A 26,080-nucleotide genomic window follows, 5' to 3' on the forward strand; every position below is an offset into this window, starting at 1 on the left:
GACTGAAAAAGGTCCATGAACCTCCTTACATCTCCCATCCTCTATCCATAACTTTCTAAATGCTGGCATTCCAATGTCCAAAGCATCCAAAGAGATAAATCTCTAGGCTTTCAGCAGAATGGGAATTAGTAAATCCCTGTGCCTCTAGAGAAGAATATATGGCATTGTTTCACCATTCTGCCCAGTTATTCCCCCCCCCACCCTTTTTCTTGCCTTGTTAAAGTCCTCTGAAGTTGCCCTCATTTCCTTCCATGTCTTGTTCAAAAGCTGAATGCAGATACAGAAGAACTCCTCAAACGATCTGTCATGGGTGAAGAACATGGGATGGAAATCGTTGCAGGTCTCACTGGCTAAAAACAGAAAAACAAGGGGGGGTGGAATAAAACATGTACAGGCAGGAGCTTTGAAAAATAAACGTAAAATACAATCAGCCATGAAATTTAGAAAGTAGTGTATTTGAGTGAAATCCCAGTTCTTGGAGCAAAGGGTATCAAAACACTACTCTGAAAAGCCAGCCTTTGTCTACAGTCTTAAAGACAACAAAACAAATATAGACCCTTGTCTTTAGGGGACTGATAGCAAGAAGAGGAAGCAACTACCTGTTTGCCTGAATATGCTCTCAATGTTTGTTGTTTGCGCCAAGTTTTGTAGCTCAGTCTGGGACAGAGAGACAAAGGGAAGAAGCTCATCAAAAGAAGAACCTTCCCCACTGCTATAACAGCATGGCCCATCTTGACTGCTGAGAACCAAACACCAAGGCCCATCACTCACAAAACAGGATTAGATCAGTGTACACACTGAAATGTGAAGCTCTGCTGACACAGCAGATGATCTACCATATTGCACAGAGGTAACAAGAAAAATGTTGACAGATATAGAGAATATAACTGATTAAATTTGTTCTTTGAAAATAACCAGAATCAAAAGCAATGGATCTTCTATAATCTATCTCTTATCTGAGACAAACATAATAAAAACCAAACAAAACCAAAAAAAATCCCCAAACATCTTTATTTTTAACCAAATACTGGCTTTAAGGAAGTAAAAAAAAATCAAGGATCACTGTAGTAATGATCCCAAAATGGAAAAGCAGGAGTGTGCTGTGATTCTCCTTGAGCAAAAAAAAAATAATTTTCAAAAACTAAGAACTGAAGCAGTGCTGACCTCTGGGCACATCTGAGCAACCTGAGTAGAGAAGGGCCTTCCTTTAGCCAAGGACTGAATAGAATCTTCAGACCTGCCATGACTTGCAGGGCCACTTCAGTAGGTTGCATATCTATGTTCTTAAAAAGGCAAAGAAAAAAGTCAAGCTGAATAAGCTTTTTCTATATACCTAGTCCCCAAATCTCTCAGCTTCACCTTTCACCCCTTCAGGAGTGCTCCTTTGAACTTTTCCGGCAGTCACTCATATGCTTAAACAGCACCATCTTTCCTTACTTCAGGATCTAACAGCCACTACTTAGGCAAACTTCCTCCTGTGCAAGAACAGCAGAATTATCAAGCACTGGGATAAATCACATTTTCCCGGGACTGAATCACTGTCTGACATCTGCTTTCTCTCACTGGAATTAGAATGAAGACCCTGTCCAGGAGGATGTGAATGACTCAGCCAGGCCGACTCTCTGCACCAGCTGCAGACACTTGGACTTCGTACCTCTTCTAGCCACAAAACTCCCCTTTCATTGTGTTCAGTTACCTCTGCTGTGGGAACATGAATTGTGTTCAGAATCACCTGAACCCTTAAAAAAAAAAAAAAAGTTTCTGATCTTTCCCAGCATGCAATATTCCAATTAGACAGCAAAACTGAAGCTTATTTGTAATTTTGAAGCTTAATTTTAACATCAGATTTACTAAGATCTAATCAATTCTTCAGCTACATGGCAAAGATGGGAGTTAAATTTGGAGCACAGGTTTAATTCTAATCAAGTAAACTCCATTTACTTCAAAGGATTTGCAGCCAAGGGGGAATTAGTCAAAGCAGAGACCTATATTTATGAGGAACAACTCAATCCCTTCAGAAGAACAAAATGCCTCAGGCATGCTTTTCAGAGCACCTTCAGCCTCCATTCATTCCACTGGAGCTGCAAGGGCTCAGCACTTCCAATAATCAGAACTTCAGCCTGATAATAATGTCAGAGACACAGCAGAACAGATTCTCAGAGGGCACTTGTCTTTAAGTCATGAAATACTATAATGATGAGTAGAAATAAAATAACACCAAGCAGAAGAGTTCAGCCAGTACCTTCACTGTATAAATCACAGCACGAAACAAGGCAATAACCCTCGACACGCACTGGCCTCTCTGATCCTCCTCAAAGCCTGAGCTTCTCACTGCTCCTGCTCATAAAAATCAATAAATCAAAATTAATGGAAAGGCTAGGTATTCTCAGAAAATTGATCATCGGTTCTAACTCATGCCTCTTATGATAATCAACCTCTAACTGTATCTAGTATGCTCACTGTTCTGCATGCAGAATTAGAGATGCCACCTCTCCCCACCTTATTTTATAAGTAGGCAATGGATGGTGTTTTATGCTTTTCAGTTTCAAAATGAAAGAGTAAAAATCACTGTTACTGATATAAACTGAGAAAACTGGGCCTTTTAGAAGACAGGATGAATATCTTAAAGCACAAAGAAATCCTAGGAATAATTCAAAATCAAATGATAAACAGCTTCTTCAAAACTCCAACCATCATCCAGATAGCAGAGAAAAGATAGAAATCCAGTCTGCTTCAGCGGTAGCCTTTTGTATGCCTTGAAAATTCTATCCACACTAATACAAAACCATAGAATTCAATGGAAAAAATCTTCAGGCTGCAGCTCTAGTTAAATCTGTGTCCTGCTCAGAGTGTTTAAATATCTAATGAAGGATAACCCTTGCCCCAATGCTTTCCTTCTCCTTTTGACAGGTGAGTTGAGGATGAAGGAAAAGGTGATGCTGTTGTTGATAATGTGTAGAGACCAAAGAAAGACTAATTTGCAAACTGCTCTCTTTGCCCACTCTCTCCAGCCTCAAGTCTACATCTCCAATATCAGAGCACTGCCTCTCTCTGCAGAGTAAGCAAAATTAGAGGCTGCTCAGTTTTAGTAATTAAAAACTTATTGAATTTATTTTTTCACCAACTTGCAATTTGACTAGTCAAAACTGAAACAGAGGTCTGGTCTTGGGAAAATTTGTGACCTTCTGCATAAGAGCTACGTGCAAAATTCTAGCCCTTAAGCCCAGTACTTTCTAACCATTCTTTTCACAAGCAGGGACCAACCACATTTACAACCACATAAAAACAGCCACACGGCTACAATGTGGGGACACAAATCATCATGATTATTCACCATCAAGTTTTAATTACGCCTCTGAGAGATCACCTTCGAAAGCGATTCCACAGATGTCTAGCCTACATAAATCAGGTGAAGATCTTGTTGATTTTCCATTCTTGGCACAATTCTTGGAGCTGTAGATCAATATGCCACCTCTCAGGATACAAGTAGTCCCTAAAGTTTCTAGCTGATCTATAGCTGGAACTTTGAGAAAGAAGCTTAGTTCATTTCTCATTATAAATTGCACTGGGAAAAAAAAAAAAAAAAAAAAAAAAAAGCAGCTAATTTGTACCTGCGAGTTTATGTGGTTCCTTCAGTGTGTATTTTTAGTGTCTACCCAACACAATTCTGTCTGTCAGTTGTTTCCTAAATTACAATAAAGACATGCAAGCATCCCAGACTGTTTGAGGAGTAAACAGATTTGACATGTTACGTTGTTCCTCTGTGGATTAGTAGAAAGCAACAGGGGAAAAAAAAAAGTGAGAAAGAAGAAAAGAGTACCTTTATGAATGAAGGTACCTTTGTACTCCATCTCTAAACACCTTTTCCCAGGAGACAGAATATCATTAGATTTTTAGCTGTGTCAAGAACAGCTATGTATTTGCATATTTGCATAAGCCTGTCTTGAAAGGGCACAGATTATGTGATGACATTTCAATAAGTGTTTTGCTTGAAGTACAGCAGAAATTCAAATTTCAAAGTTGCTGTGGGGAACTCAATATGGGCAACACGGATTTCTCCATGCAGACTCCAGGAAAGGACCAGTGCAGCAGACCAGGCAGCAGGTTGCTGTGTCACCTCACTGTCCAAAGCAGTATGCACTAAAGGCCACTAACTCAACAGAAACTGACTGATTGCTGTAAGAGATCATTATATTTTCCCCCCGCATTAAAAAGTAGACTACACGTAGATATCTTCTACACATGGTTTCCACTTGGAAGCAAAGGAAAAGATTGATACAATTTCTTATCTTAGATTGTTTTGTGGAATGCTAGTGAGTAATACAGAGATAAGATCATCATGCCCCCAAAGCTAGAACAGCAGGCAGAGATACAGTGATACACCTTTGTAGGCGAGGTACTGCCCTTGAACTTAAGAAAACTCTGCTTTCTTTCTGACTCTGCTAAACTGCTGTGTTGATACTACTCATCCCCCACCGTGCCTTTGAAATGGCATGTGGTCATTCTGACCTCCCTTGTGGAGTTCTTGAATTCAAGAGATGAAAAAGATTGTACTGGTATGAAAGCCATATCCATCATGAAGGGAATGTTTGAAATTAGGAACCACCCAATCTATTATTTACAAAATCCATTCATGATGCTATGGAGGATCGAGATGAGGTGAGTTAAACAGTAAATTATCTGTAAATTTAAGGCTTGGACCCATGAAATTGGGAATGCATATGAAAGACAATCACAAATGAGACACTTCATTCAAAGCTGTCAGCTATGTACAATCGTTCTGCAAAACAGAACTTCAATAGACCTGATTAAGTAGATAATAAATAAAAGTGATAAGGTTGCTGTGTATTCTCAAATATCTCAAAAGCAGGGAGTCAGTTTAAATCAATCATATTATTCAGTCAGACATCTAAACACAGTCAGCTGGCAAAAATGCTGTCACGCAGAGAGGCAGGCAGGCACCTGTGTTGAGGAGTCAGCCTCTGTGCCAGGGGTGGTACTAACAGATCCTGTGCACCCTGAAACTTATCTAGAAAAGCATCCTGAAGTTGCATCAGAACAATTTTGAGGTGAGGGAAGCAGTGATGCAGAATCCTGGGAGGCAGGTTTGCAAAGTCCCAGGGAGAGAGGGGTTCAAACACCTCTCCCTGTCTTAAAGGTACCTGGGAGTCATGTGATCCCATTTTCAAAGAGAGCTGTGCTTTCTCTTCCTGAGCTGCTGCTTAATTCAGTGTGAGTCATTTATCCCTTCAGTTGTTTTCCTGAATTTCACAGAATGGAGATGATAATATTTCATCAGAGAGGAGGCGGGTGGAAAGAACCATTGCACTTTCAGAAGTGCAGCAAGATCCACAAATGAAGGGAGCCATACGGACCTTGGAAATATCATCTCCACTTGGCATGGCCTCCTCTGGGATTATTATTTGCCAATAAGAGAAGGACCAAAGAGCAAGTAATTCTCACTAGCTCTCAGGAGGAGAATTTTGCTTCTCCCTGATGATGTAGTACAGCAAAAATAACTACTGCCATGACCATTTTTATATACACAATCAAAAATTCTCTCAGTAATACAAGAACATAGGAGAAGAAGAGCACCTAATACTGCAGAAATACAGTGATTGCCAGGTTTTCTATACTGCTGATCCCTGTGGTCTGCTGGCAATAATTTGAACCCTTGGCTACCTTTCTGGCACATGATAAAGAAACAGTGTAATTTAAAGCAAGGAAGGTCACTGGTAGTGGCAGGGCAATAATGAAGTAGTAATATTGCTGCCAATTGTGTAATTTTCCTTCCTAGGGAACAGTTCTTTTTAGAAGACTCAACTGGTATTAGAACAAAAGCCACCAAAATTGCCTAGCAACAAGAGAGCTTCAACATTTTACCTTACCTGATCACATATTTAGTCGGAATAGAAACTATAAGAAATTGCTAAGCATGCAGCAGAACCCATCAACTCAAACTCCTGGGAATATAAGGCAATACCATGTCTCTGAACCTGTGAGATCCATAACGGTACTATGGAGGGAAACTGGAAAAAAAAGCACACACAAAAGGAATCCTACAGTCTGCAAGTTTCTCAAGGCTGAGAATAAATTTTAATATGCAATGAAAAACAAGGATTCCATGAAACTCTGAAAGGTCTTCAGTAATTTCCCCAGATTTGCTTTAAAGGTGACTCCACCTTTGTCAAAAAAGCATATCCTCTCCCCAGTATATCATTAAATAAAAGAGTCACTCTAAAAACCCACCTCTCCCACTGTCTCAAAAAAAAGTGGTGAAAGAAGACCCCTGACTACTGCAGCACAACTCAATAAAGCCCTGCACTCATCACTACCAACAGATCCAGCAGTCCAGAGGTGGCAATAAGAAGGCATCAGACTCACTCTGCCACATCCAGAGGTGATGGTGAACTGAAAGAAACCAGTGGAGACAGTGGTGTCCACACAGGCAGGCTGACTTTGTAAAGATAACTCCCTTTGCAGCTCTCAGTAAATACAGAGATTTCACTGCCCCTCTCCTGCTTAGACCAGACCTGAAGACTGAACACTGTAGTTTGGAAATGCAAACAGAAAGCCAAAGTACAAAGAGAATTAAAAAAAAAAAAAAAAGGTTCTTATATGCAACTAGGAAATGAGAAAGATTACAAAGATTGTCATGCAGATAAGAGTTCCCCATCTTGTTCAAGAGCAAGCTATTTTTGTTTGTGACAAAACAGGTGCCAATTATAAATAAATCTGAACTGCCTCTGCAATCTGTCATAGCATACTGCTGGGCAACAGGAAAGTTCTCTGCTTCCCTCTTGATTTCTCCACTGCTTCCAGTACTAAAAAAAAAAAAAAAAAAACAGTAATCAATAACAATAAGAAAATGTAGTTTTAAAACCTGATGGATAAATTGGAATATCATTTTCAGAAGTGAGGGAGCACTTCATATGAATTAGTCATGCACTTCTAGGAGAAAACTCCTTGAGAGTGGAAATTGTATGAAAAAACAAGGGCTTAAATTCTTCATACCAAAAATAAAAAATTGTATTCTTTTGGGAAGAAAAGGACATAGGTCTGCAAGTACATATCTCTAATTATGCTCTGGCATTTTTATAGTATCCCTGAACAACATATAGAATTATCTACATTGGAAAAGATCTTCAAGAATATCAGAATGTTAATTGATTAACATGAGAAATTTGCTTGGGGCCTATGAAGTCTTTATGGTCACTTCTAGCAAACATATAGAATAAGAGGTAAGTAGATGTATCAAGAAAGATCTGTAGAATGTTGGTTACCAAATAAACATATTATACAATACTTTCTTAATGCTTCTCTGTCAGGTTCCTGACATCTTGCAAAGCACAGAGGGTAATGATGCCCACATGAAAGCTTAAAAAATACTAATCAAACCACCATATAAAAAAGCATTTCTCACAGTTTTTACTTGAAGTCCAGCAGACACAGGTAGTGGCACTCACAGAAGGCCAACTAAGCTCAGATCTATGAAGGCGAACACCTTCTCACATCTGTTCCAAGTTGATATCCTGTTCTTTTACCTGTTGCACCCGTTCTCTCTTAAGCCCTCAAAGAAACTAGACTTAATCTCATCTCCAGACAGATCAGGAAGAATGCCAGTGGCAATGGGGGAGGTAGATATGCAGCATTTATAAAGAGCAGTGTAAAAGCAATCACTCTGTGCAACCACCATTTTTAGCCATAAAGTATGCATTGGCAATGTTTCTTGCTAAATGCTACATTTTGGCACATTTTCTAATAACTGTTGCAGCACCTCAGACGCAGAACTCTGAGGACTGGGATCAGAAGCTCCTGGATGCAGAAGAAGCAGACATTTGCTCTGCCCCTGCTTGTGCATCTCCTTGATGTCACCTTCCACAAGCATTGCAATGAGAAACTGCCTTTCATGGCAGAACTGCTGGCTTTTCATGTCTTACTCTGACTGGTTTAGAGAGCGCTAGCTTATTGCTTCTCCTCCTGAAGGGATTCTTGCTAAAAAGCAAACACTTATCTCTGATTACTCATTGTCTTTATTAGGAAGTTACACAGACTGGATTACAGGTTATAATTCATGCCTCTTCAATGACTTTCTGTGAGATACTTCATACAGAATATACTCTGGTTACCATGTGAAATACAGACCATGCTGTTTTGATTCACAAGAGAGGAGGAACTGTCAGTGAAAATTAATTCTGCTTTAGGTAGGCTGGCTAAGGCTCCATCTGTAAGCAAAACTTAAAGGAGCCTATGAAAGCCTGCATGAAAAACACCACAAACCATAACCTGGGGAGTCTATGGATATTTTTAGGTTACCCCTTACTACCTAAGCAGCTCCCATTCCCTGTTCCCAGACATGGACCATCTCATTAAAATTAGATCTTTAAAACTATACTACAAAGAAACCATGTAGTCCTTGTGTAAGACAACTAGAGTAAAAAACATATTTCTAGGGGGTAGTTGGTTTTCCAAGTGAGAAAAAGCAGGACAACTACAAGGAGAAAAATCAAATGAAAAAATGGAGAAGTGACAAACCAACAGTCAAGTCAGGAAGGAAAATAATATTTTCCCTGGAACCAAGTCATTCCTCCATTAGAAAAAAAAAAGTTACAACTGAATTTCTCATGCAGACCTGGCACAAACCATCTGTACTCACCATCAGAGGTGTATGTATATGAGATGCCTGCTCTGCTGCATTTTTATGACAGGCTGTTAGGCTGCCTTCAGTGCCCCCATGGTGGGGTATCAGACAGCTGGCTGCCTGACACTGCTGCCTAGTCAGTCAGGCCAGCTTCCAAAATGTAAAAGCTGTGAGGACAAAGGTCCACTTACCTAGAAAGTGAACTAAACTCACCCAGCTCCTCTGCCATCACAGAAAATGGAACAGAACAAAAGCACTCTTAGTTCAACCACTTGCTTTGAATCAATCCCAGATATACCCAAAATATCAAACAAGGTAACAGACTGAGACACAGGAAGAAATTACATCAATATTAATAAAAAAAAATATTTTCTGTGATTAAGGTGAGGGAGTTCACTCTATCACACATCCTAGGGCAATGGCACTTCATCTTTCATGCCAGATCTGTTCTGAGCTATGCTGAAACTACATTGCTTGCTCAAGAATCAGGAGATGCACACCCAGTATCTGCCCTTGACTTCTTTGAAAATATGTGTGGTGCCACCACTACTACAGCCCCACAAAGGACAAACCACCTTAGCAGCAACACTGCTCCTCCCTCCCCATCTGCATCTGTACAAACTGTACCTCTCTTTAAAATATGCATATTTATACATGCTTGCACTAAATTGCCATATAACATCTTTCCCCCCTGCCTCTTTGTGAAAATAAAATGTGGGGAAGAAGAAACTGGCCACTGGATACAACTCTGCACAGGCAAAATCCTGTGCAATAAGCCCCAGGCTGGGAACACTCCTTAGCATGTCTGCAGCCCACTCTCTATTCCATTCTTGGTCTGCCATGGGCAGTCAGCAGCTCTAAGCTTGGCAGCGACAACATGGTGATCTGTGGGGAATTCTGTGGGCAAATCTTCCCACTCCCAATTCTTCCTGGAAGCCAGATGGACTTGTTGAGGCAAAGGTCATTAACTCACTGTGAAAACTGCACCTTACTTATCTAACTGCAACCACCTACATTATTTTCTTCCCCTACAAATAGTCTTAATCTGTAAATTATGTTTTTAACACTCTGGGCTAGAGTCCCAAAGTCAGACTGATATAACAAAAATAAAACTGCTGAAGCATACTCTTTTTAACACAGACCAAACTGAGTAATTGCTACTTACAAAATGGGAAAACAGTGATGTGGCAGGGTGCAAGCTGCTCAGGAAACACTTAACCTCAGTCCTTGTTAGTGTTTTTATCCAAGATCATCACCAAAACATACTAAGAGCCAAGCATCTTCAAATGGCTTTATGAACATTAATCAGCCTCTAGAAGGACAGTAGTTAACACTCACTCTTCAAATGCCAAGCTTGGCCTCTTCAAAGGCAAAGGGAAAATCAAGTTAATTAGGCCACAGTCTTAACAAGAGAGGCTATTTAAATAATACATTTCCAAGTGGCACATTCAGCTCATAAGTTACTCCACTGGAGTTTTACGCTTCATAGACCAATATGAACCAAGCTGTATGCCCCTACAGCTGACAGAGCATAGTTTTGGATAGGTAGAACTACTGTCATCAAAAGTTATGTTTTAGAAATGTTTAATTAGGCTGTAATATTGCCCTACTTTATGTTATTGCTCTTCTTTATAGGCTGAAACATTAAACCAACATTTCAGTTATATCACTATAAAAATAGCATATTAAAACATTGCATTCTGGAAAAACAGATCTCTTGCTTAAAGGTATTCTAAAGAGTCCAAACATTTTAAAATTGATTCCTGCCCTATATCCTACAGCATTTGCATTGTATACTGACAGGTATAATTCATTATAACTCCAAACCTTATCATTTCTAAAGAAGCTTAGAGAATCACCTAGTTCAGGTGAAGTCAAGTAGTGCAGGTTGTCTCCTCATGATGCTGGAAGAGAAAAAGATTGCAGGGTGCTGGGAGATAAAAAGCCCTTGAGTATAAACCAAGTGAATACATGGGAGACTGGAAGAGGAAGGAGGCCCAGACAACACATTGCTGAGGTCACATTTTTGTAAAATATCTGAATCAGAACAACAAGGACGAAATTTAATCTACGGTATAATGTCTCAGGTCAGTATTCCCCAGGAGCTTGTTCCATTACTTGTGTAGTCTCTGGTTTTACTGTTGTCATTGTTATTTGAGCTTTATTTTCTCTTTTGTATTGTAAATCCATTATTTGTTTTGTCCTTGTTGACTACAAGAACTGAATAAAATAATTTTTACATCATGCCTTGAGGTTCCTGAATACATTTACATCTTTTCAATCACTTATTCCACCCTGACCATGAGTGATTGCCTAATTTTCCCTTGAGTACCTTATTTGGTCAAGTGTACTATCACTCACTCCAGAAATATGTCTGTATGCTTGAGGATCACAGAATAGAGACACAGAAAGATTAAAATAATTATTTCTCAGAGCAAACAAACAAATAAAAAAGAGGCAAGCAAAACCCTTCAGCTGTAATTTCTCTGTTGGACTGTGGTTGTACTTGGAAAAGGATCTAAGTTAACCTTTTTAGAAATTCTCTCCTATTACTCCCATTGCACACACTTAACAATTTCAGACAGGAAAATGAAAGTCATCTTGTATATATAAGACCATGCTTTGTTTCTGCATTTCAAATTAAAATTAGTTCTCAAAATTTAGGATTATTGCTTGGCTGTTTTTTACAAAGCATTATCCCATTCATGTCTCAAGAGATATTGCACATGAGGCAAGTGAACTATCCTCACTTTTATTAAAATAATCTCATTCATAACACAAGCTAAACAATATATATTCATTTGGAAAAAATACTGTCAAGCCCTAAGAAAACATTTGCCAAATTTTCTTGACTGAATCTGACCATCTGTGACATCATATACAGGTTATTAGCATCAATTCAAAAACTGTGAAGGAATACATTTGGAAAAAGAAAGTGTTTCCCAGTCTACAGTGACAAGTTTGAGAAATAGCATTTCTAAACCAACCATCAAGAAATAATTGAGATTTCAAACGTTTTTTTTAAGAAATAGCTAAATTTCTCCATCATAAATAGGACAGGTTGGGTATGTTAGTTTCAAAACTACTAAGGCAAAAGAAGCACCAGACTAATGCTGGTGCTTATTTAGAAAAATAAGTGCTGGTGCTTATTTAGAAAAATAAGTGTCAACTCCTTCCCATTTATATTTGTAAAAAGCAGTAGAAACTTTTCCTATGTTAGATTAAAATTCAGCAGCCAGGAGTTTTTCCCAGCAAGGAATTACAGAGAGTATGAACTGAATTGAATTCTAAACCTCTGTGGTTTTGGTTTAGGGATTGTATTTGGATTATTTTTAAACTGGAAACCAACCTGGTTCAATATCTGGAAATATCTCCTGAGCATGAACTGGCACAAGGAAGTTCATTGCTTTTGGCAGGTCAGCGGAATGGCTCAAGTGAAAGTGGAAACACTCTATCCCCAGTTGCAAGTTGTTCTTGCAACAATTTGCAACTGGGGATAGAACTTGGAGAACTATAAGCTGGTCACTGCAAATATTTCTGCTCCTGCTGAAGAAAACTTGCAGCCAAACTGCTCCATGTATCTGTGTGTATCTTGCTATCACAGGGTCAGAGCCCTTCCCTTCCCTTCCCTTCCTTCCCTTCCCTTCCCTTCCCTTCCCTTCCCTTCCTTCCCTTCCCTTCCCTTCCTTCCCTTCCCTTCCCTTCCCTTCCCTTCCCTTCCCTTCCCTTCCCTTCCCTTCCCTTCCCTTCCCTTCCCTTCCCTTCCCTTCCCTTCCCTTCCCTTCCCTTCCCTTCCCTTCCCTTCCCCCTTCCCTTCCCTTCCCTTCCCTTCCCTTCCCTTCCCTTCTCCTGTCTCCCAAACATAGCATTAGCATCAATCCCACTCCCACAGTACAGCAGAGGAGTTCCAGCTTAAACTAGAACCATTACAAAGTAGACTCAACTGATTTCTTCTTGTGTTTCCCATTTATATTTCAGAGATTAACACCTCCTCAAACAATGAAATGCAAGGGGTTCTACTTTTCCCTAGTAGACTTAACAGGAAGCTAAAACTTACACTCTTCTTCTTCTTCTTTTTCTTCTCATTCCTGAATGACATGATGGAAATTTCTTTGAAAGTAAAACCAGCACAGTTAAGCTTTTTAAGATGTGACTCCAAGCTAACAGTGGCTTTTGACAGCACAAGTGTCATTCCAGCTGAAGCTGTGCTCCAGCAGATGCCCACACCAGCAGAGGAGGGATTTCTGCCATCTCCCAAAAGGAGCAACTCGGACACACAGTTAGGGACATAAAACCACTCGGGGTGCCACGTTTCTGTGCCATAGCCCTGATGTGGTGCCTGGCCTGGTCTCCCCTGGGCCCAGAGAATGGGCAGCAGAGGACCTTGCTCCTGTCACACTGAGACTTCAGTCCCCCAGTTTGGTGGTCACAATTGTAAATAGCCACAGTTCCTTGATGCCCTCATGAGGGCTTCAGGTCTCACAGAAACTTCAGTTTTCACAGCTACCGGCATGAAGGTACCCCAGTTATGTGCTAAATTTACTGCTACATAATTTGCAAGAGATTCTGATTTATATCAAATATCCTGTTTCTTAAAATCATGCCACTTCCTTCACCATAAAATCCCCTTTCTCTCATGAAGTCCATTCTCTTTGACCTACAGGAGTTCTTGCAAGCAAGACAGATTTTTAATAACTTCGTCATGCAAGAGGAATACAAAAGCAAACACAAGGCTTATACTTAACAAAGAGAGGAGGGAAAGGTGGGGAAAGTTATTGTCATGGCTGATCTCAATAGCAGGCACAGCTTCAGAACGAATTTTGAAAGTAAGTAAAAACATACTGAGGTGAATAGAGACTGGAATCAGTATTGCACAGGCTTACCAGGAAGGGATCAAGTCTGATTCATGTAATCTTTGACAAAATAACTCTTGTTTTTCATGGGTGAAATGTAGTGGGCTTTATCAGCACAGCAGATGATTTAGTTCTCCTGCATCTGACTTAAGAAAAATATTTTGATATAACTCTGTGCCAGGCAGAAAATCAGTTATTCATCTGGACAAAATAGGATTTGAGACAATCAGTGTGGTGGGTGAGGTGCAGACCATGTATGGAAATGACAAAAAGAAAAGGGTATCAAACTAAGGGCAGTACTGCTAGAATTTCTCCAAAGTCAGTCTCAGACTCCAGATTTCTGTTAATCACTTTGGCACAAAAATCTAAGAGTAACTACAAAATTTGCTGGAGCCCAAAACTGGTGGCATTGCTGATGGAATCATAGGAGAAGATCAGACTGTCATAAAGGAAAGACTTTGAGACCTAGAGAAATCAGAATGGTATGGCACTGAAAAGATTTTGAGTAAAAAAAAAAGGATTTCTGCTCTAATCTGAGACTAATCAGTTGTAAAAAAAATAAAATAGTAGAAAAAAAGACAATTTGTTTACAGAGCCATCATTACAACAAAAGCAGCTGTAATCCTAAAACACAATCAGTGAGAAATTTCTCGCCCAGGTAGTGAAGTATAAAAATAATGTGATACAGGGCACTGGCAATACACAAACTGCAACAACACCTGCAATTCTGGGCACCCATACACAAGATATAGGGATTTAAATAAGAATACAGAAGGAAGGGCTCCTAAAATGGTCAGCAAGTGGAGAATGGTATTGAAATGGACAGAAATGTCTATGTTGGTTTAGTTTGGCATGGTGAAGGTTGAAATGAAATAATATACATCCATGGGGGAGAGGAGAGAAACAGAAAAAGAATACCCGTTAAATAAAGAACAAATCTAGCACAAAATTTACAGATTTAAACTATTTCTGAATATATTTAGACTGGAAATGAAAAGGTTTCAAACCCTCTTGTACATGAAAAGAACAGTGATTAGTGTAAGGATGTAGTTCAATAAATCCTTGAATGGGAATATATGTTGTGTCTACCTGCAGTGATCTAGTTCTAACCCCTCATTTTCACTTCTGTGGTAGTGCTATTTTCTACATTTATCATTAAACCCAGACCAGCTACCCTTTAGTGCCTGGGTATCATGGAACTGCTGCATTCATTTGCTCTACCTTAATTTGACTAATGTTGATTTACTGAATCTACAGTAAGAAAATGTACTGACCATAAAAGGCTTACACAAAAAAACCTTCTGTTTTAAGAAAAAGAAGTTACTCATCCTGCACAGTGCCAGAAATCCTTTTTATTTAAACCTTTGTAATACTTACTGGAGAGTAAACTGCATCATCAGTCACAGCAAGCATTAGGGAACTCAGGGACAACTCAGAACATTTAAACAATCATTATGACATTGCCATCTTAACAAACAATAATTTTGTGTAGTATTAAATGTACAAAAATGGAAAGTAAACTAAGGAATCTGCCCTGCACTCACGCACTGTTTCTGACAGTTTTATAACTATTACAAATATTGCATTGTTACTTTTTCTCCTTTCCCAGTTTCAACTACTTTTCTCACGTGACCACCTTTGAAAGTGTCAGTATGTTAAGATTTTCTAACTTTGTGCTTTCAGTTGAAGTGGCTGGAATTTCAGGCAAACACTACAATACCCTCTAACCTTTGGCAACAAAGCTCACACCTCCTCTGCAGTGTCGAAGTGAACCAAAACCATCATCATCTACAGTAGGTTTTGCTTATCAGCTGTGGACCAGAATATATCAACTGGGACTGAAATGATTTGACTTTTTCTATCTAAGATAAGGATCAAGCAACACAGCTCCATTTCTTTGAGTATAGAATAGGGTTAATGTTTCCTTTATTCCTCTGAGAGTGATTTTTCAGATGGTCTAATACATATCACTTGTCATGGTATCTCTACCAGTATCTACCAGAAAAAACATTTTGTCCTGGGCACTAATCATTCAGGTCAGTCTTGGCTTGATGGGAGGCAGAACACTCAGCTATTCTAACAAATCAGCTCTCCAACACTCCAGAAAGATGGTGTAAAAGTCAACTCCAACCTAGACTCCCAGTGATAGAAAAAAGAACAGGAAATGAGGCACAATAATTCTACGTATTAAGTAGATTACTTACTGAATAGTTTACCAATATTTTCTTATTAAAGAGATTATCTCTCTGATAAATCATCACAGAGAGTCTTAATAGTCACCTCTCATTTAAACACCAGTATTTGAAAGCTGGTGCATTATTTTTTAGTAAATCTCTAAATTACATAAATGCATGGAAATGTTGACCCCAGCCATGCACTCCACAATGATGGTGCTGCCATATCTAGTACTGAATCTGACACAAAAAAGATTCTTTAATTGTGCTCTGAATATATTGTTCACTGCCTACAGACCTTCACTTTCCCCATGCTGAGGGTCACTACAGGTCTCCAGCTGCCCTAAAACCCTTGCCAAACTAAGCTAGGAGTTACTCCAAGTATCATATTTGAAAAAAAAAAAAAAGCTGGAAATAGGAAAACTGCTTTTTAACAGAGTGTAAAAGAACACTTGCTTAGTATGAACATGTCCCAGAAGAGCCATGAGGTAAGCAAACTATGACAGAACTAAGCAGAGTAGTCCAATGCATTCCTATATCATAAATCTCCTTATTTTATTATACACCAACATCTCCATGAGAAGTATTTTAGCTGTGATAGGTATATTATTTATATCACAAGAGAAGTTTATTCTTTTGAAGCATCTTTTAAGCCGTTTTTATTTATTATGCATGGTTTTGATTTTGCATGACTCATGGCAGAGAAGTTGCCTGCAATTTGGTAAACTTTGCTGAATTGGACATTAAAGATTCAAGCTTCATCAAAATAATCCTAGCATATAATGTTTTGGTTTGGAAGGGACCTTAAAGGTCATTTAGTTCCAACCCCCTGACATGGGCAGGGATATTTTCACTATACCAGGCTGCTTTGAGCCCCATCAAACCTGGCCTTGAACACTTTCAGGGATGAGGCATTCACAACTTCTCTGGGCAGCCTGTGCCAGTGCCTCATCACCTTCACAGTAAATGATTTCTTCCTAATATCTAATCTAAACCTACCCTCTTTCAGTTTGAATCTATTCCCCCTTGCAAATAGTTCTTCTCCATCTTTCTTATAGGTTCCCTCCAGATGTTGGAAGGCTGCAATTAGGTCACGCTGAAGCCTTCTCTTTTCCAGGCTGAACAATCCCAATTCTCCAAGCCTTTCCTCACAGAAGAGCTGCTCTATCCCTCTAATTGTCTTGGTGGCCTCCTCTGGACTTACTGCAACAAGTCCAAGTCCTTCCTGTGCTGGGTCCCCAGAGCTGGATGCAGCACTGCAGGTGGGTGGGTGTGCCTTTCTCTCTCACTATTATCTCTCCAAGTGGTATCTTCCAACCTGCAGTAACAGACCTGTCAGATGTCTGACGTGCAAACAGAGGAAGACCAGAGGGACAATTGTACCAGACCAACCAGTGTTTGTCAAAGATAAGCAACTAACTTCCAGACTTAAGGAAGAGCTTGCACACTTGGGAGCATTTCCTTTGTTTCTGATACAATCAGAGAAATGCAGCAAGCTTTTTGCTAAAAGCTTGTCATATTATTTTGTAAAAACTTTTTCCCCCATTGTATCCATTAGCCTAAAAAAATTTACTTCTCTTAACAAACATTGCCTGATTCAGAATAACACACACAAAAAAAGCATTTTACCTGTGCATAATACTATAAAAGCAAATAGCTGGCACTATCTTGGAGCTCTTCCTGAATTTGACTGGGAAGAGCTAGAATTCCTTCAGAGAGAGATGGAGACATACCTGTGCATGATCTTTCTTCAATTTTTCCTATTTGCAAATAAAAGCACATGACCAAATATTGTTCAAAAGATAAATATTTATTTTAGTAATCCTATCAGGATGTCTAGAAATGGACACTAAGCTCTCAAAGAACTTACAAAGTTCACAGGTAGAAAGAAATCTCCCAAAAAAGATATGCAGGTCACACAATTTAAAACAAACTGCAAAGACTCCACAGAACACAAACTTCCTGCAAGACGTCAGCTTCCTTTTAATGACATTTAATGAAATTGAAGAAGGAATGCAAAATGTAATGATAATCTCTACTCCTCTAGACAGCAGTATCAATCTATTCACAATACCAAAGACATAGGTAAAACCACGAAAATTTGCGGTGGCTTATTTTCACAACAAATCAGGCCTCACTATCAGTACCTTGAGACACTGGATCTCCACTGCACTGTGCCTATTTCCACAGGAGGAACCTGCTGGCAGGGCTCCTGACACTGATCCCAAGCCTCAGTACTTGGGCTGGAATCTCTTCCTCTCCCAAGTGATTAAAACAATTATATTTTAGCATGAGTATCATCTAAAGCCAAGTGCAGAAGAACCCACAAGCTCCTGAATCACATGAGGACTGGTAGCAGCAATTTTGCTAGTTCCCTGAAGGCAGCAATGGGGAGCAGGTAACGCTTGTGACAGTCAGCTGCTATCATGCCCAAACCAGAAAGTCTCAGTTTTGTGCAGGTCAAACTCCATGAGATCCTACATACACAGAGGAGGCAGCTGGTTGGTCTGGTTCAGAAGTGCAGCAGCACTGACACATAGGTGGGGTGGTTTTTTAATAAAGTAGCCCAAGTACTGTCTAAGTCACGTGAAAGAGTACTTGAGCTTAGCCCACTACTAATGAACACAAGACTAAACAGGAACAAAAAGAAACCCAGAGAGTCCTGAGCACAGATTTTGTGGTGGGAATTCAATGGGGGTGGATAAAGGAAGCAGTTAGAGGGAAGTGGTGTGTGTGTGTGTGTGTGTTTGGTTGCTTTTTCTTTTTAAACTTTCTTCCTCCAGTTTAGAAAATAATTATTTGTATATTTGCTGGATACAAGCCATTCTTATGACTCAAACACTCCTGCCTAAGAGATTGAAAATAATTTTTAAAAAATTATACTGCTCTACTAGCAGGCACAACAGAATTATTCACAGAAAAAGGCAGAGCATTGCTTGACACAGTGAAAAAAGGAGAAACACATGGCACTTGTGATCAGGGACCTGAAACATCAAAACAAACCCTTTAATGATAGAAGAGGGAATTTTCATGATAGAAGAAGGAAAAGAGCATTTTAATGATAGAAGAAGGAAAAGAGAATGTGAGAAATACTCCTCCTGTTCTACTAGCATTAATCTATCTCAAGACAGAGTACATCTTGCAAACATTTCCATAGGAATGTCTTCTAATTAATTTGAAGAGCAAGTATCTAAAGTCAAAGAGACTATCCACATAAAAACTTTGTTATTGCACATGTATTGAAACAGACAAGTGTCAGGAAGTCTTTGGCAACAATGTTTGAAGAACAGCATAAATACACTGCTTTATGGGCTGGCTTTTTTCCTCTCTGCATATTCAGCTTTGATTAAGTCTGTTATAAAGTCTAAAGAAGATGAAGCATTCTTGCACAAACAACAGTTGAATATATTTTGAGCCCTGCATTTATTATAGTACTTTTGGAGGTCTTTCTTAATTGTGTAGGACTAATTGGTAGCAATCCAAGTGAAATTATACAGGCTTAGATTCAGGATTCAGTTTTTCATACGGAGGAAAAACTTTTGCTAAAACTGATACATGGGAAGTTCCATGATCTAGTCTGTAGGAAAAGGATGAAATTATATACAGACTCAGTAAGTAGTATCTTAGTTAACCCATGAAAGAAGGATAAAGAATAACTTCTGAGAACATCCCAGCCTGTGATCTCAGTAGAATTGGTAATTTACTTTTTTATTTTCCATTACTTTTTTTTCTATTTTACATAAAAGAATATTGATCTGATTTTTTTTTTTCTCAAACCTTCTCACAACTTTTTGAATCATTTTGGGGGTGGGGGAAAGCAAAGCTAATTTCCCTGAGAAGAAACCAGACTTTTATTGATCCATGTAACATAGATATGATCTGCTTTAGACTACTCTTGTCAGTGATGCTAAACTGGGTTTTTTGCTTGTTGGCTGTTTTTCTTCAGGTGTTTCTTTTTGGTGGTGTTGGGTTTTTTAACAACACAGGAGGGGGGAACATTAGAAAGAGCCCAAGAGGCTCAGTGATGGAAGAAAGGATGGGAGAGTCTCTGACCACTGTGAGTGACTGACCTAGCCTGTGTCTGACAAAAAGATAACCATACGAAAGCTGGTGAAGGTAATCTGCCAATATGGAGCCATAAGATTGAGTTGTGTGAAGAACTTTTTTTATTACAGGTTGACTTGGCCTAAAAGCCTTCCAAAGTTTATCTACCATATAATAAACAAGCAAACAACCCCTCCCAAACTAAGCAAACAAACAAAAGAAACCCCACAACACCCCCCCCCGACCCTACACACACACACCAAATCTCTGTATATTCAGGATCTGTCATAAACATCTAAGTGGGAGACCTGCTCTCTAGATCTCATTTCCAGAAGGTGTTCTTCTCATAGAAAAAGGACTGAGGCACTTCACATCTCCTAAAAAGCCCATCCATCTCCTGATGAACTCAGGGGGACATGTCTTGGACATCTAAATAGTGTTCAACTTGTACCTCACCTTCCAAGGAGAGTGGCTGACAGGTCAGTTCTTCCAGACTTTACTTCATCCAATGTTGCTCAGGCTTACTGTTGTATTTGCAGAAGTTCTCATCAATCATTTTGGCAGTTTAGATTTACAATGGTGTTGGACTCCCATGGCCCTATGTCAAAAATTTTCTACGGATTCAACATAGGCTGAACTCTGCTTTTTGTAAGGGAATCCACACCTTCCTCTGCATTGCACCAAATGCAAGGGTAAAATTTCATCTTTTATGTCCCTCTGCATAGAAACAGAAGCAAATATGAGGAAGTTCTTGAGGCACAAGTGTTTCCTGTTATCAAGTGTCCAGACACATATTCTTTTTCCCTATAATTATTACTTTACTCTTCATAAAATAAAAATTGCATATTTTGTATTTGGCACTCCATGGTTGGCTATGATCTAGAGGAAGTATAAACCAACTGAAGTGATCAATGTTATATCAAGCAATTCAATAATGGTATAGCAACCAACTGTAATTCTACTGTGCCAACATCCATCTGATAAAATAATTGATTGTGCCCCAATCAATTGGTGTAAGGGAAATAGAGTCATTATATGCTGGTACTGTGCCAGGGGATCAATATCTCCTTCAAACACAAACATCTCTGCCTGGCTTTGACATTAATTACCCACAAATATCTCCACATTGATATGCCAGTGGGAGACTGTTATCCTATGTCAGCATTTAATAACTTTGGTATTCCCCTTTAATCCTCACTGTGCTGACCTTACCTCTCTTGACAGCCACCCCTTCAGGATATCTCTCAACTCCTTCACTTCCCACAAAAAGGATTTGTAATCACGTTTGTGTCTCATGCAATTTCCTATTCATCTTCTCTTTTGCTGAAAACTTATACCCACCAGACCTGGATGTTCATGAAATTTACTTCATAGACAGGGTATATGGTAAATGCCAGGAATTCCACTGGGACATCAATGGAATTGCTAGCCTTCATGTGCACTTTATCTACTGTAAAGTCATTTGTGTCACCTACTATCAATATTTACATTATAAATGTTGGCAGTGATTTTTGGTCTGTGATGGCAGCCACATTAAACTTTCACCTGAAGCCTCCCCAAAAAAAAATCAATAACATAAGAGAAATAAACATTATGGAAGATTTTATTTTGGTTTTCAGAAGGATCAATGAGAATTGTCTTCTTGTGGATTTAGACCTCCATTTAAATCCCCAAGATCCCACAAGAATCTGTTGGTGTCTAACTAAGAGTCAGATCACTACAAAGATGTTCCTCACACTGAAGGAAAAAAATCTACTGTTTTCAGAAAGCTATTTCCTCTATATTTTTATGACTTCACACTTCGCTTTGTTATTTTGGGTTGAAATTGACGAATGTACCCAAATTATTAGGAAGGACAGGCACAGATAGACAATAGGTAACATCTGGCTGATTTTCTTAATAAAACAGGATAAAAAATCTTTGCCTTTTAAAGTGTGGAATAAAACTTAAAAATATGAACTCAAAAAGCTGAAATACACGAAGGCAAAACATCTAAAGAAAAAACAAGCCCTAATGACAAGATAAAGAATTATATGCAAGAGTCATGGTGTTAAAACAACCTCACATCTTAAAGCAAACACAACAAGTAGCATGAGACTTGAATTTGTGTTGTGAAGACGAAATATCTAATGCAGCACCACAAGGAGTGATATTCATTATGATATGCCAATGAAGCAGACTCAGATGATGAAAATCATTAGTCTTGGAGCTGTTTCTATGGGTTGTCAAAGAGAAGCTGATAAATGCAACAACACCAGCGAATTCTCACAATGAAAAACAGTAGAAGCGTATTTTCACTGAAGAAAACAACTGCCCCATATGGTGGTTGCTTTTTTTATCTACAAGAGACCTACTCTTCTGCATGCTGATACTCCCACACTTCTTGCCACCTCCTATCCTATACCTTCAGTAAAGCTGTGTCTCTTTCTTCTGAAAAGGTTGTTTGTTTTTTTTTTGTTTTTTTTTTTTTTTTTTTTTGTTTTGTTTTGTTTTGTTTTTTTTTTAATTTGGAGATGGTAGAGAAAGCTACCAGTCTGAAAGGTAAAACCAGAGATGATTTGATAGATATCCTCAGTGAGCTATTAAAATACACCCTGAATATTAGGGATGCCCAATTAATCCAAATTATTTTTAAGTTTCACAAGTTGTTGAAAACATAGTAAACCCAAGGTACCATAACATGAGATAAAAACTGTTTTAAATCTTATATTGGTTTGCAAGTAAGATTCTTAAGAGACTAGTGGAAGAAAGCAATTCACTATATTGCAGGCTCTTCCCTGATTTTTTACCAGCAGGGCATAGTTTAGATAAACAGGAAAGAAGAGTGTTTCTTGTTTCTCCTGACATCAGACACATTCTGAAACATAAGCACAAGCAAATTGAAGTCTCCATTGAGACAAGGGGGACAAACTTAATGTGCAAAATTAAATGGGGAAATTGCATTTTATAGTATTAAATGGGGCTTTTTTTCTGCATAATTCACATACTCTATCCTAGACATCTCATAGACAAACCCTAAAGGATAAAGAGACTCCTTGAGTTTTCCAGGACTGCAAAGCTGAAATTCAGTATGGTAGCTCTTGTCCCAGTCCTGCAAAATACAGGAGTATTTTGCAAAAGTCTAGCGGTTTCTACAACATTTGTTTTCCTCCTGCAATATAAGGAACAACACAAAACAGACGCCAAGGTTCATTTCATATACAATTGTTTTAAAAGACAGCTCATATGTTATAATGTTCAGCCAAGTTGCTTTTAAAGTATTCATTTTTTTCCAAAATCTTGGGATATAGCTGGAATCTCATTTTATTGCTATGTGCTGTAAAATCATTACTCACACATTTGGTCTTTGATTTTCTCAGACCCTCATGTCAAAAGGTTAAATTCATTTAAACACACAGAAGTTGCACAGAAATAAAAATAAATTACTAACACTCTGCTCAGGCTTTCTGTATTTGCATTCCCTAAAAATTTAAGCAATTTGATTTCTGGCTTACTTTTAATTACTCATAAGTGGACAATTGAAATTACTTGGGAGCACATCTAAAATGTCTGAGCTGACTCATTTGAACAAGCCTGAAAAAGACATGAAGTACTTTTAAATAAATATTTTAAAATAGTAGTAGTTACATGGCAAAAATTAATACACTAAAACACTTAGCAAAAGTAGGCTGCATACATCCACACTTCCCTTTCAGAAGTTTAAGTAATGAAATACAAGTGTAATGAAGATAGAAGTTCACTGAATTAATATGCCTGTTTAGTACAGTGATTATGTTAATGTCTGTTTCTATTTCAAACCTTCCCTACATACAGAAGTCAGAGCCTGGCATCCAGGTTTCTGCATTACTCACCCAGTTCAAATGCCTCAGCAATTGTAGGAAACAGGCTGTGCCTTCACATTTTACACTGTGTCTACATTCACACACCTCTCCCTTCACTTCTGCTTGTGTGCAAATGATGATAGTTTCTGACACAGGATATTACGCATTTTATAGAGAGAACATACTCATTCTGTGGGGAAGATGCAGAATTTCGATAGCTCCAAGGTATATGGGGGAGTAACAAAGGCTTATATTCAAACGTCCATATGTGTAAAAAAAAGTATGTTCCTTTGAACTCCACCAGTTTTCTTCTAAGTCTGCCTTTGGGGCACCCCAAAGCCATTCTGACTGCTGGAGAAGCACTGACTCCCAGCGCTGATCTGTTGCTGCTCTACAGAGAAGTATTGCAGGCCCAACATGTGTTTCCCTACAATGGCCAGGGAGCAGAGCTCCTGACTGCATTTGGGAAGAGGCTGTACAGGACAGCCTTAAGCTCTGTATCACCTTTCCTGCACATGATGGGCATGCTGCATTGATTCCTTTGCCATTAAATGTAATCATGAGCATCCTTTTCTGTCCATGTCACTACTAAATGTAGGCCATGATGAAGATAGCACCCATTGGGTCTGCGTGCGCCAGTTGTCAGGTAACAAGTGAAAACCTGGCTTTTGTTGATTTATGCTGGCTTTTGGTTTAAGACAGTTTTTTTTTTGGGTTTTTTTTTTTTTTTTGTTCCCTTGAAATATAAGATTTAACATAATACAATAGAAGGGCATTTATTGTTGCCAAGCGTGAGCTCTCAAGATCAAAGTAAAACAGCCAGTTTCACTTGGGTTATCTTGATGCTTGTGCTTAAGGAATATTAGCAAAACAGGTGATTAAATGCTATGTGCAATATATGAACCTGATACAAAATACAATGAAGAGTAATAGGCAGACACAAGACTAAAAATAATAAGTTATTGTTGTTGTTATTATTATGCTTTGTCAAGCTGTCCTACAAAACGTAAGATGAAGTTAAATAATAACTGAAGTCAAATTTAAAAATGAGGCCCATAGGACTATCTTACAAGTGTTCTGAGTACAGAATATTCACGAGTTGATGGTCTGTTGTTGCAGCTTAGCATTTCCTGAACAATGACAAGCAATTATCACTGATATAATGCTCCCTCTTAAAAGTACTTCTAATAAGAAGATGTGAGAGCCATCTCAAGTGGACTGTGATTTCATTGGAACTGAGAGATTCGTCTATATTTTATAAATCATCTGGAGAACCACTAGATTTGTAACCATTTTCCCCCTGATTATGAATTCATGGACAATTTTGCCATGCCCAACTGTCAGCATTGCTCAACATCACAACAGTTAATCAGATTCATATTCTCCTAAAATAATTGTGTATGCTTCCGCTATGTTTAAAAGAAAGGGAACTAATGTTTTTGTTTCCTGAAGGGACATATGTGTGTGCACAGCTAAGAGCCTGAGGTAAAAGTTCTCCCAGGAGGCCTCTCAAAGTCTCTAAGAACTTGTGTGAACTATTTAGGTTATAAATGCTTAATTCAGATTAATGAAGCAATTAGAAGGTGTATAAGGTTTAGGTGCCAAGCAAGTACCTAACTTTGGCATGCTGCAGGTAACTGTGTTGCAACCCCTACAGCTTTCATAATGTAAGTTAGATTACATTCAAACTTGTCAGGTAAAATGAACTCCAATCCTGCTTTTGCTTAAGATACAGTTAGACAGTGAGGTAAACTGCCTTTGCTGAATAAGTACTCTCAACGTTTTCTTGGCATAGCAAATTAAAAGAGATTGTTTTCACATTCATACTTGGAAGCAAACAGAGCAGCTTCAGGGAATTTTCCTTCTCTATCTAGTTAGGATAGTTGTTGGATCACAAAAAAACACCTTTATAAAAAAAGAGGATGAAATTAAGCATGAACCAGCTGATTTTTGTAAATATACAAGACTTAAAAATTCAATGCATTTGCATTTGTTTAATCTCATTTTAGCTTCAGACTCAAGTGAATATTCAGGGTAGTATCACCAGACAAAAAGTGTAAGTCAGTATTCAGATCTTTTCCTTGCAGGATGTCTCAAAAAAAAAAAAAAAAGTTCAAACATAATTGCAGAGTGCAGCCAAACAAATAATTTCCATAACAATTCATGGGTTTATTTTCAAATCCTTTTATTTTACCTCTGAACTTGATTATCCCAAGGGAAAGGAAAAAGAAAACAACCATAAGCAGAATATTCCCCTTTATGCTTCACCAGTCCTTCCTCACAGCTGTGAATTGCGCTGGGCCCTAAAAGAAACCAAACTTCTAAATCCAGCTTGAGATTCTTGTGATCTTTCAATAACTTGTGCCATAGCTTATTCACACAATTGTTTATTCTCACTAAATGACCCTATCTTAAAATAATTACTTATTAGACTCCATCTTGTAGTTTTTTGCTTAGTGTTTTCCCCAAATTGTTTACTTGCTTGCTTTTTTAATTTTTGTCTTTTGTTATTGAAGGAAGAGGGAGGGAAGTAAAGAAGCCACATGT

At 38.6% G+C, this 26,080-nt stretch overlaps 1 protein-coding gene across 4 annotated transcripts in view; it reads right to left on the reverse strand.

Moving 5' to 3' along the window:
• The window catches only part of ELMO1 (engulfment and cell motility 1), a 302,773-nt gene that overhangs the window by 103,125 nt on the left and 173,568 nt on the right, over window positions 1-26,080 (reverse strand). For all 4 annotated transcript variants that reach the window (XM_053942149.1, XM_053942139.1, XM_053942157.1 and 1 more), the window contains one exon: window positions 214-350. In XM_053942149.1, the coding sequence (XP_053798124.1) occupies window positions 214-350 (137 nt within the window). The remainder of the gene's footprint in view (window positions 1-213; window positions 351-26,080) is intronic.

The sequence above is a fragment of the Vidua chalybeata genome, chromosome 1 (assembly GCF_026979565.1).
Source record: "Vidua chalybeata isolate OUT-0048 chromosome 1, bVidCha1 merged haplotype, whole genome shotgun sequence".
Classification (NCBI taxonomy): domain Eukaryota; kingdom Metazoa; phylum Chordata; class Aves; order Passeriformes; family Viduidae; genus Vidua; species Vidua chalybeata.